We start from the raw sequence: 12,412 nt of genomic DNA on the forward strand, positions 1-12,412 counted from the left end.
TAATAAGAGCATTTTTAATTCTTTGCAAAAGGCAAAACCAGGTGCTCTGACAAAGTGCAGAATGATGATGCTTGAATAAAAAGTTAATTCATAGTTTTAATTGCTTAGCCTCTGTGGACTTTGATTCAGTTACTTCTAACAAAAAATATTTTTCATTAATAAGTGAGTCAAGAAATTCCCTACCAGTATTTGAAGTCAGTTCACTGTATTTTCAAGATTTATTTTAATTTATTTTTTAATAGAAACAACTATGATTTGCTATGAATTTCTTCTTTCTAACTTCAGGAAAAAAAATCTTTTTTTTTTTTTAATCCAACAGATGAGAACAAGACATCGAGCTACTTAAGTGAAAATGTTCTGGCTTTCCGTGATCAAAATATTCTCTTGGGTACAACTTACAGGATCCTAGCTGACGCTGTCAGCAGCGAGCCAACCTGCCTTGCTGAAGTCGAGGAAAGCAAGGCTAGAAGAATCTTGGAGCTTTCTGGGTCCAGTTCAGAAAGCACAGAGAAGGTGATGAGCACGGGCAGAATGGATGTGTCATGACTGTGTGCTGTGTGTCTTCAGTGTACAGCCGTCAAGCTGTAGGAGAGGGATGATGCGGGTGTAGCTTTGTGTTTCTAAGATATGTTTGACATTATGCACAGCCAGATTTCTTGTGTGGAAAATTGACATACTCTATGTATTTCCTGTTTATTTGAATGATACAAATTTTTTAGTATTAAAAAAGAAATTTTTGTTGAATTGATGTGGACAGTTCTTCCATGAATTTTGTTAATGAAATTTCACCACCAGTTGCCATTCAGATGTCCCACTAGCTTGTGGGACAGATCAGCCTTTTCTACTTTTCATTTACTGGCTACAGTGCTTAGCTTCTTTCAGATTCTTTAGTGTTTTTGATAGTTATGAGCCCCGTCATCACACCGTGTCCTTCCTCACTTCAGTTGTGTGGACTCTACTTCTCCCCCATGATGTTTTAGCGTCTCTGCGGGCATTGAGCACAAGGAGGCCATGTGCATCTCATCCTTAACACAGAACAGCTGTGTGGCCTGCCGACCTGGCCCAGCTCTATGTGGCTTGTGGACTGTCGGCCCACTCCTGGCTGGATCTTTTGTTTGGCTTGTGGTCGTGTGCTCAGGATCTTACTGGAATTGTTTACTTCTTCACAGCCAGGGCAAACTCTCCTCTTGCCAGTTAACTAGCTCTCAGTGTTATTCTGGAGCTCAGTGTTATTCTTGATCCATTTATGCATCATGAATCACAAGTATTCTCCTTTATCATCACAAGTGGAATGTAGACTTTTTTGGGAAAGCCTCAGTTGCACTCACAGGCTTTCTCAGGTCTTTGTGAATTCCAGGTGATTGCGGGTCTGTACCAGAGAGCGTTCCATCACCTCTCCAGGGCTGCACGTGTGGCTGAGGAGGAGGCCCAGCCTTCTTCCTGGGGCCAGGGGCCTGCAGCCGGGACAGTGGATGCATATATGATGCTGGTGGATTTCTGTGACCAACAGCTCCGCAAGGAGGAAGAGAATGCATCAGGTGACTCGCAAAAGATAAAAACAAGTTAGTGTTACTTTATGTCAGTATAAAGTCTTAAGAATTTTGTAGCTGCTTGTGGTTTCCTATTTGTTTTCAAATGACAAATATTTTGAGAGAAGTCTGTTGTCTCTAAGAGATAATGGCATCTCCAAGCAACACAACCTGGATTTAAATGGAGCCAAACTGTCTTCTATATTTCCATTTGCTTAAATTTTAATTCATGTTTTGCTTGTAGCGTTGGTATTATTGGCTCTTGTGGCCTGCTTCTTGCTCCTGGAATAAATTCAGTCACCAGCAGCTGCCCTGAATGTTCCCAGCCCAGGCTGTGCAAGCTCGGCTATATGCCGAATGGGTACTCTGATGGAAGGGTTCAGCTTGCAGAAGAAAACACAAAAGTGTGTCTGGTGTTTGTCGATTTAAGGGGGTGTTAAAAAGAGAACAATGACATACTGCAAAATACAAGCCCAAAAGAGAAAATGTGATCAGTTGTTAGATCTATAATTTATGTCTAGGTAGATGTATGGACCATCATTTTCTTCTTTGCTGTCCTGGCAGTTACTGATTCTGTAGAACTGCAGACGTATCCAGCACTTGTGGTGGAGAAAATGTTGAAAGCTTTAAAATTAAATTCCAATGAAGCCCGGTTGAAGTTTCCTAGGTTACTTCAGATTATAGAACAGTATCCAGAGGAGACCTTGAGCCTAATGACAAGAGAGGTTGGTATCTTTATTCCAATTTATAGAACTTAAAGGCATACTCTTATTTATATCCAAACATGTTAGTATCTACAATGCACGTATTGTACTTTTTCCCAGAAGCATTGAAATTCTAAAACATAGGTAATTTAAAATGGTACAAAAGAGTGTTCACATTTACCCATTTTCCTCTGTGAGTGTTGATAAGAATGCTATGTCTGAACAAGGACCTAAAGAAATTGAGGAGGGTGTGTTGGGGACAGGGACGAACATTTGCATAGACAGTTTGCTGCCTACACAGCTGAAGCTGTAGTCAGTAAAATCTGTGGTGCCTTATTCTCCATGGGGAGATGAGAAGTTTCAAATTGCGTCCACCTCCTGGTGAGTGCAGTGCCCGCCTGCAGCACCATGTCCAGAGGAGTCTGAGGCCTGCAAGTCGGGGGAAGTCCATGTGGTTGTGGGAGCAGCTGGTGCCCCGCCCTGTGATCTGCTCCTTGGCCTGACCCGGGGCTGCTGGCATACTGCAAAATACAAGCCCAAAAGAGAAAATGTGATCAGTTGTTAGATCTATAATTTATGTCTAGGTAGATGTATGGACCATCATTTTCTTCTTTGCTGTCCTGGCAGTTACTGATTCTGTAGAACTGCAGACGTATCCAGCACTTGTGGTGGAGAAAATGTTGAAAGCTTTAAAATTAAATTCCAATGAAGCCCGGTTGAAGTTTCCTAGGTTACTTCAGATTATAGAACAGTATCCAGAGGAGACCTTGAGCCTAATGACAAGAGAGGTTGGTATCTTTATTCCAATTTATAGAACTTAAAGGCATACTCTTATTTATATCCAAACATGTTCGTATCTACAATGCACGTATTGTACTTTTTCCCAGAAGCATTGAAATTCTAAAAACATAGGTAATTTAAAATGGTACAAAAGAGTGTTCACATTTACCCATTTTCCTCTGTGAGTGTTGATAAGAATGCTATGTCTGAACAAGGACCTAAAGAAATTGAGGAGGGTGTGTTGGAGACAGGGACGAACATTTGTGTAGACAGTTTGCTGCCTACACAGCTGAAGCTGTGGTCAGTAAAATCTGTGGTGCCTTATTCTCCATGGGGAGATGAGTAGTTTCAAATTGCGTCCACCTCCTGGTGAGTGCAGTGCCCGCCTGCAGCACCATGTCCAGAGGAGTCTGAGGCCTGCAAGTAGGGGGAAGTTCATGTGGTTGTGGGAGCAGCTGGTGCCCCGCCCTGTGATCCGCTCCTCGGCCTGAGCCGGGGCTGCCTCACTGGCTGTGGTCCTGTGCTTTGGACTCTGCCTGTGTGCAGGGGAGGCTCCACTGACCCCATCTACAGGAAGTGTGGGGCCACCTGAAAGGCAACTGGAAGACAGGGCAAAGCTTGGAGTTGAAAATGTATTGATTTCTGTTACGTGATCTCCGTTAGCTCTATGTAGTGAGTTTCTAAACAATGCTGATCTCTGTGGGCACCCAGCATGACTGTCAGGCATCCTGCACTCCCGTGTGGATTCTGAGTGGTGGGCTAAATTTCAGTAGGCCTTAAACAAGAGACCAAAATAAATTCAGAGATGCAGCATATATCAGGGGTCTTCCAAAAGTTCATGGAAAGATTCATTTATCTTTTAATTGCCTTTTTCCATGAACTTTTTGAAGTACCCTCTTACGTGTTTTTCTTAGAGATAAGTGAACAAATAGTTAAATAACTTTATTATGACTTTGGTTTTTTGTAAAACAATATTTTTATGTGGTAAAAACTGCATTTTGAATTTGTGAGGAAATAAATGAGTACTCAGTCAGTGTCGTTAACGACACTGAGGAGACACTTGCAATGGCGGGCGACCGCAACCACAGTCACACAGTGAGTCGTGTGGACTGACTTGTCTCCTCACGCATGCTGCCCTTTTCTTGTTTGTAGGTGCAGTTAGAGAGCTTGCCCAAGCTCACTCCTTATGCCACCATTCTAGGAATGTCATATTTTATCCTACAAACACCTTAAAAGCTAGAAGAAAACATGAACATATTTTTAAAATGGTCTTGTAATAAAGAGACAAAAACCAGAAGACATAAAGAAAAATAATTTGATACTTCTATATAGAAAATGAAAATGGTATATACAAAGTGAAAAAAAATACTGGAAGAAAAATATTTGCAACACATATGAGAGACAGCTGACGTTTCCAGTCTACAAAATAAATGGTCACAACAGACGAGTAGAAGATGGTCAAAGGATGTGCCTGCATGAAATGATCAAAGCGTGTAAAGCAGTAAATGTGGAGCGTTCAGCTTCACTAATTGAAAAAAAATCAAAATGTAGATTAGACATTTTTTTACTCCTTAGATTGACAGTGACTTAGAAAGTTTATTGTGTCCAGTGTTAGTAAAGATTTTGGAAAGTAGTCAATCTAATACTTTTAGAAATGAAAATTTGAAAAGTGTCTTTGGAGGGAAATCCAGCAATGTTTATTATAATTGTTAATGTTCATGCTGTAATTTTACTTCTAGGAATTTATCCTACAGGTATATGGCACAGAGACAAAGAGTTACGTGTATAGGGATATTCCTTGTAGCATTATCTGTAATAGCAAAAAATTGGAAACTACACTAAATATTCATTATAGAGTAGTAGTTAAATAAAATGGATTGCTATAAAGCTGTTGAAAGGGATGTGGTAAATCTAAGAAAAACCAGCAACAGTGTGTCTAGTATAATTCTATTCTTGTAAGAAAAGGATATGGGTGCACATGCACAGAAAATGTCTGGGAGGATTCAGTGGTTGCCTTCGTGAAAGAGGGCTGAGGGATGGAAGACTTTTTATTTTATACTTCTGTTTGTTTTTATACTGTCTGTGTTTTAGATATCTTCCATTCCTTGCTGGCAGTTCATTGGCTGGATCAGCCACATGGTGGCCTTACTGGACAAAGAGGAAGCTGTTGCGGTTCAGCACCCTGTGGAAGAGATTGCCAATAACTACCCACAGGCAATTGTCTATCCGTTCATGATAAGCAGCGAAAGCTACTCCTTCAAAGATACTTCTGCTGGTCACAAGAATAAGGAGTTTGTGGCAAGGTGATATTACAGAAAAAATTAGGTTGATCAAATACTAAATGTTGTAAAAAATGTGTATGGTAAAAGCAAACACATGGAAGTTTATGGTTGTCTTCAAATTAATTAGAACTATCATTGAACAATCTTAGACATTTAATTATTGCATGTATCTATTCCAAGTATGTTAATTGTTATAGTATTTATTTCCTTTTTCAAATACATTTCATCTTACAATGTTGTTCACAACACATTCTACCCTTATGCTCATGGTTACTAGACTGCTGGTTGAGACAGACTAAATGAGAAGTTTTCTGAAATCAGTTCCTGAAATTGTTCTTTAGTTTAAAATATACAGGCAGGCCCCTTGTTGATTAGAACTCAGTAGACAGCCTGAGTCATCCTTTCACTTCTCACAAAGCTGATTTGTAAGTGGAAATAGTTGATGTAAGAGCAGTGGTGTTAGTTTCGCAGGAATACTTTGTGAATGTGTGGTCTTTTAGTTGACATTCTTGATCAAGTGCTTTCTTGGTCATGAGCTGATTTGCCTTGTTATTTCAAGTGTTTTGATTTTGAGAAGATGAGCCTTCATTGTGGTTTGTCCTCACGTGCTGTGCACAGGCCACTTGCTGCTGCCAAGGCCCTGCTTGCCACACCATCTCCCTGAATAGAGTCAACTGCAGTGGTGTATTAGGCCATTTCTTTTGCTTATAACAAAATACCTGGAACTGGGAAATTTATAAAGAGAATGAAATTTATTACTTAGGAAGTTCTAAGTCCAGGGAACACATGTGGTGAGGATCTTTGTGGTGGTAGCAGCGACTCAGGGTTTTCAGCATGGCAGAAAATGGTGGAGCAGAGAGAGACTAACCTCTCATGCTCTTCTTTTAAAGCTCTTAGAACCACACCCTGACTCATTATTAATCCATTTACTACATGGTCCTACAATCTAATCACCTCTCTAAGGCCCCACCTTTCAGTTACCATAATAGGATTTCCCACACATTGTCACATTGGACATCAATTTTAGGGGGACACTTATTCCAAGGCAAATGGGATTATTTTCTTAAAAAAGAAAGAAGAGAGAAAGATTTATAGGAAAGTGACCTTTTCTTTCATAATTTAACTTCAGAAACTATATATATCAAATTGTACACATCAGAACGTCAGCATTACTTGCAAGATTTGCTTTTATCTTATCTAGAACTTCACCTCCTGATAGAATAGATAGTTGGTGCTTGATCTAATATTGGAAGGAATCTTCAACTTGCTCCTTCCCTTGGCTTTGTAGTTATTTTTTAAGTGTATGTATACATATAATAAATATAAATTACGTTATATAGTTATATATAATTATGTAAAAAAATATATATTACAATCTATATATTATGTATAGATATAAATTATAGGCCTTGATCTTTGGAAGATGTTTGATTACCTAAACTTGATAAATTTTTTTTATAGGATTAAAAGTAAGTTGGATCAAGGAGGAGTTATTCAAGATTTTATTAATGCCCTGGAACAGCTCTCTAATCCTGAACTGCTCTTTAAGGTAACCCAACACATTGTCACATTGGGCATCAATTTTAGGGGGACACTCATTCCAAGGCAAATGGGATTATTTTCTTAAAAAAGGAAGAAGAGAGCAAGATTTGTAGGAAAGTGACCTTTTCTTTCATAATTTAACTTCAGAAACTATATATATCAAATTGTACACATCAGAACGTCAGCATCACTTGCAAGATTTGCTTTTATCTTATCTAGAACTTCACCTCCTGATAGAATAGATAGTTGGTGCTTGATCTAATATTGGAAGGAATCTTCAACTTGCTCCTTCCCTTGGCTTTGTAGTTATTTTTTAAGTATATGTATAATATAATAAATATAAGTTACGTTATATAGTTATATATAATTATATAAAAATATATATATTACAATCTATATATTATGTATAGATATAAATTATAGGCCTTGATCTTTGGAAGATGTTTGATTACCTAAACTTGATAAATTTTTTTTATAGGATTAAAAGTAAGTTGGATCAAGGAGGAGTTATTCAAGATTTTATTAATGCCCTGGAACAGCTCTCTAATCCTGAACTGCTCTTTAAGGTAACAGAACAGCTTCTGCACATAAAACATAGATCTTGGATAAAACTTACCTGTAATCTAGCTTGATTTTTCTTTTTTTCTGCACAGGACTGGACCAGTGATATAAAAGTCGAACTAGCAAAAACCCCTGTAAATAAAAGAAACGTTGAAAAAATGTATGAAAGAATGTACGCAGTCTTGGGCAACCCAAAGGCTCCAGGCCTGGGGTCCTTTAGAATGAAGTTTATTCAGGTATGGATGGATGCAAGCTGCCTTTATGATAACAGAATCATTGTGAAGATCACTATTTACATTTGATGGTTTGTTAGCAATTCTGGTTTTAAAACACCTGTTGAATGCTTTAGCTCTAATACTTTCTGTGAGCTATAGACAGCTTTTTTGGGGTCAGGTGGTAGCAGGTGAGTCAGTGTAAAGAAACCTCGGGGTTTTATTACATGCTGTTCTTCACGCTCAGATTCTTGGTTCTGAAGGTTACATGTAGTTTTGTATTTTTGGTTCTCAGAATGATTTGCATATTAGATTTTTAAAAATCTGTATTTTATGTAAGTTGATAAATACTTTTAAGCACTTATCTCAGATGAGGGCAGTACTGGGTGCTCAGGAGATACATGTAGAGGACAGAGCCAGTTCCCAAGTTCAGAGGGATTGTATGACAAATGCTGCGAGCTGTGCATAGGACAAGTGTGAGAAATGTGAGATCTGTTTTCAAAGGTGCTCTGGTGTTGGAAGGAGGAGAACACATCTCTGTCTGGAGGGAGTGGAGACTGCAGGAGCCTAGACACAGCTCAATTCACAGTCCCCATGGGCTCCTCCTCCCTCGTTAGCACTGTCCCTGGCCCTTCCCCCACAGCAGTCCCCAAGGACAATCAGGTGCTCCTTCCTCTGTTGCCTAAAATCCTATGTTAAAGTGTATCCCTTCTTCATCACACTGATTTTTTTTTTTTTTTCCTGTTTTGGTCAAACTACCTTCATTCATTAAAACCTCAAGAAGTTTAAGGGCAAAAAGGAGAAGTCTTGGCCCTCCTGTTGCTGGAGTCCTCAAGTTCCATGGTCTACAGTGCAAAGGAGGATCTGTATCCCTTATATACATTTTTTTAATAACTCCTTTATTAAGATTTAATTCACACAGCCCATTATTCATCCATTTAAAGTTTGCAATGAAGAAATTTTTAGTATATACGCAGAGTTGTAAAACCATCACTACACTAATTTTAGAACATTTTCATCACCACAAAAAGAAACCCCATACCTATTAGCAGTCACTCCCCTTCCACCTCCCGCCAGCCCCTGGCAACCACTAAACTACTTTCTGTTTCTAAGGATTTGTTCTTCTGGACACATGATATAAATGGAATCCATGCACTGTGTGACTGGCTTCTTTCACTTAGAATAGTGTTTTCAAAGTTCAGCCACGTTGTTGGGTGTGTCAGAGCATCACTCCTTTCTATTGCTGAGACTACACCACTGCACAGGTGTGCGACAGTTTGCTCACCCTTTTATCAATTGATGGACATGTGGGACATGTCCACTTCTTAGCTCTTACCAATAGTGCTGCTGTGCACATCTGCATACAAATTTTTGTGGGGAGGTATGTGTTCAGTTCTTGTAGGCACACCCTCAGGAGTAGAAAGCCACTTTTGATCTTTAACAGGTCCTTTCCTTTTTGCCTCCTGAATTAGACTTGTGGGCAGGGACTGTGTTTCGTTCCTCCTTGTCTCTCCACTACCTAGCACAATGTCTGGTGTGAAATAGGCATCTTTAATTAGATGAATGAATGGTAAAATTTAGATAAGTGGAGGTTGGTAGGTCATTACTACTTGGTAGTTTTAGTCAAATTGTGTGAATACAGGAACGTACAGTACTATCTGTGGCCTAAGTGTGATCAGTGATGCATCCTAAAAGTGAAGATAGCACCATAAACCTCTGTGCTTTGCTTTACAGCACATTGGGCTCCATGTCATATCATAGCTGCATCCTAAAAGTGAAGATAGCACCATAAACCTCTGTGCTTTGCTTTACAGCACATTGGGCTCCATGTCATATCATAGCTGCATCCTAAAAGTGAAGATAGCACCATAAACCTCTGTGCTTTGCTTTACAGCACATTGGGCTCCATGTCATATCATAGCTGCATCCTAAAAGTGAAGATAGCACCATAAACCTCTGTGCTTTGCTTTACAGCACATTGGGCTCCATGTCATATCATAGCTGCATCCTAAAAGTGAAGATAGCACCATAAACCTCTGTGCTTTGCTTTACAGCACATTGGGCTCCATGTCATATCATAGCTGTACTCCACTCATGGAATATGTAAGGGTTTTAGAATTACTGTAATTAAACCAACTAAATAATTTTATTTAAAACTAATGAGCTAACATCAATAAAATTCATAAAATTATGGAATATTGGATTTGGAAAAGTGTTTCAGTGTTTTTTTCCAAAACCCGTGGTCTGCACACTTTCTCTGTAAAGGCCCAGGTTTTCAGTTTTGCAAGCCATACCAGTCTCTGTCGCCAGAACTCACATCAGCTGTCATTGTGCAGAAGCAGCCCTAGACAGTGCACGAGGGCAGGGTGTGGCTGGCAGCCTCAGAGAGGTGCTGCTGATAAGAACAGGCGGTGGGCTGGACGTGGCCTGCCTGCTGCAGTTTGCCAAATCTTGTTCTCAGCAAAGAAGCTAGAGCTGAAAAACGGGGAGTTGCCCAGTGTTGATGGAGAGAGTGCCAGAGTGGAAGCTCGACTCTGGCTCTCAGCTTAGCAGCACCCTGCCATTTTGGGGGAAGGGGTCACCTCTCCTGCCATTGCTGGGGAAGGGGTCACCTCCACGGCACCTCTGTCCTGCAGCCTGCCCTGCCTGCTTGCCAGCATGCTTGGGCTTCTCACCTGGAAACACTCTGCACAGCCCCAAGTAAAGACTGCACATCGTCCCTTTGAATTCATAGCCACTTCCTTCTGCATGCTGGACACCATAGATTCTGCCCTAAAAATTTGTCCATGTAGCCTGCTGTTTTTCCCAACTGCTGCTGAGCACAGCTGCACCTGGTCTCACTGAGGGGCCATGGCAGAAACACTTCCACTCTACCTACCAGGTGTGTTTTAGTCTGTTTTGTGTTGCTATAACAGAATACCTGAGACTGGGTAATTTATAAAGAAAAGAGGTTTATTTGGCTTGCGATTCTGGGACGGTTGCATCGGGCATGGGCCTCAGGCTGCTTCTACTCATGGCGGAAAGCGGCTATGAGCAGATTACATGGTGAGAGGAAGCAAGAGAGACAGAGAAGAGGTGCCAGGGTCCTATAAACAACAAGCTTTCTCGGGAACTAGTAGAGCGAGAACTCATTCATTACTCCCCCTTCCCCCAGGGAGAGCATTAATTCATTCATAAGGGATCCGCCCCCATGACTCAATCAGTTTCCAACACTGCCTCATTGGGGATCAAATTTCCACTTGAGTTTTGGAGGGGACAACACATCTAAACTCCATCAAGGTGTGAGATTAGTTTGGGGTTTAATTTCTAGAACTATGGGAAATCTATCCAAAACTTTCTACCTCATACCAAATCAACAAATAATTTGCATTAGTTATACTCATGTACCACATAATGACATTTTGGTCAACAGCAGATCACATATATGACAGTGAACCCATAAGATTATAAAGGAGCTTAAAAATTCAAATATGTTAGATAACGTTTAGCTACGCAAATACTTACCATTGTGTTACAGTTGCCTATAATATTCAGTACATTGTCATGCTGTACAGGTTGGTAGCCTAGTAGCCATAGGCTACATACCCCATAGCCGGCCTAGGTGTATAGTAGTGGATTACACGATCTAGGTTTGTGTAAATACACTGTATGATGTTTGTACAATGACTAAATCGCATAAAGACGCATTTCTCAAAACGTATCCTCAACCTTAAGCGATGTGTAACTGTAACTTAAATAATACTCTACCAAAACGAATTGCCTCAAATTTCTTCAGAGGATACTTAAGGGCATTATGCCTTTCAGATTTGATGTTGGTGCTGGTTATGTTGGGAAGTAGCTAATCTTTCCATGTACTCTAAGAATTGCAGATTGTTTCTATACTTTTAATCTATTTATAGATCAAAGAAGAAGAAATCGTTTTATATATGTTAATTTTCCAGTAGTGGATTGTCTTAAAATAGACCACGTATTTTCTTTTCATACCAGATTTATGTTGTGGAATGAGTTCTAAATTTGGTAAAAACATTTTAATTCAAGATGATCAGGTAATCTTGACAACTATTGAGTTACTGTTACAACTTGTGTTATTGAGTTACAACTATTGAGTTACTCTTGAGATTTGTTTATTTTTATTTGATATAAAATATCAAGTAAAAAATAAATTGATAGAGACATACAAAAAAAGAATCGATATATCTCAAGGTAGAGTACTTCTAATAATAATTGCTTTTAGAAATATAGACTGTTTAATGTTTTTATTAGTTTATGATCCAAAATAATGGCTTGAAAGACTCTTACTAAGGAAGGTAGCATTCTTATATTTTTCTCATCAACTTGTATGAAGAATTATGGGCTATTTATTTTTATTGATCTACTCCCTCTATTTTATTGTTTTTAACTTTACTCTAATTACTTATGTCATCATAATGACATAGACCAGTAACTAGACGATGAGCACAAAGAGGTTAAATGACTTTGCCAAGTTTTTAAAAGCCTTTATTAGACTCTATAACTAGGAGTCACTAATAACCATGTCCTTTCTCAGGAAACGTAAGAAACAAACAGAAGGTAGGCTCCAGAAGTTGTAAAGTATTGAAATAGTCAAGGAGAGTAGAACTTTAAATCTTAAACTATATTATTTAAACTATAAATCTTAAAAACACAGAAGAAACATATAAAATTGGGTACTTGTTTATTATAAACATTCATAAGCATGGAGCCTCTTTCAAAGTTCAAACTAAACATTAATCTTTATGGTAAATTATTCCATAATAATTTCAGGCCTTTGGAAAAGAATTTGA

General features: G+C 39.1%; 1 protein-coding gene across 1 annotated transcript in view; it reads left to right on the forward strand.

Moving 5' to 3' along the window:
* Positions 1 to 12,412, forward strand: part of PRKDC (protein kinase, DNA-activated, catalytic polypeptide) — a gene marked incomplete at its 3' end in the record, with an annotated part of 134,792 nt that overhangs the window by 115,693 nt on the left and 6,687 nt on the right. The window contains 6 exon segments of the mRNA XM_008590104.1: positions 1,358 to 1,538; positions 2,094 to 2,254; positions 5,105 to 5,316; positions 6,757 to 6,844; positions 7,491 to 7,634; positions 12,393 to 12,410. Of these exon segments, the coding sequence (XP_008588326.1) occupies positions 1,358 to 1,538; positions 2,094 to 2,254; positions 5,105 to 5,316; positions 6,757 to 6,844; positions 7,491 to 7,634; positions 12,393 to 12,410 (804 nt within the window).

This window comes from Galeopterus variegatus, unplaced genomic scaffold (assembly GCF_000696425.1).
Source record: "Galeopterus variegatus unplaced genomic scaffold, G_variegatus-3.0.2 Scaffold5845, whole genome shotgun sequence".
Taxonomy (NCBI): Eukaryota; Metazoa; Chordata; class Mammalia; order Dermoptera; family Cynocephalidae; genus Galeopterus; species Galeopterus variegatus.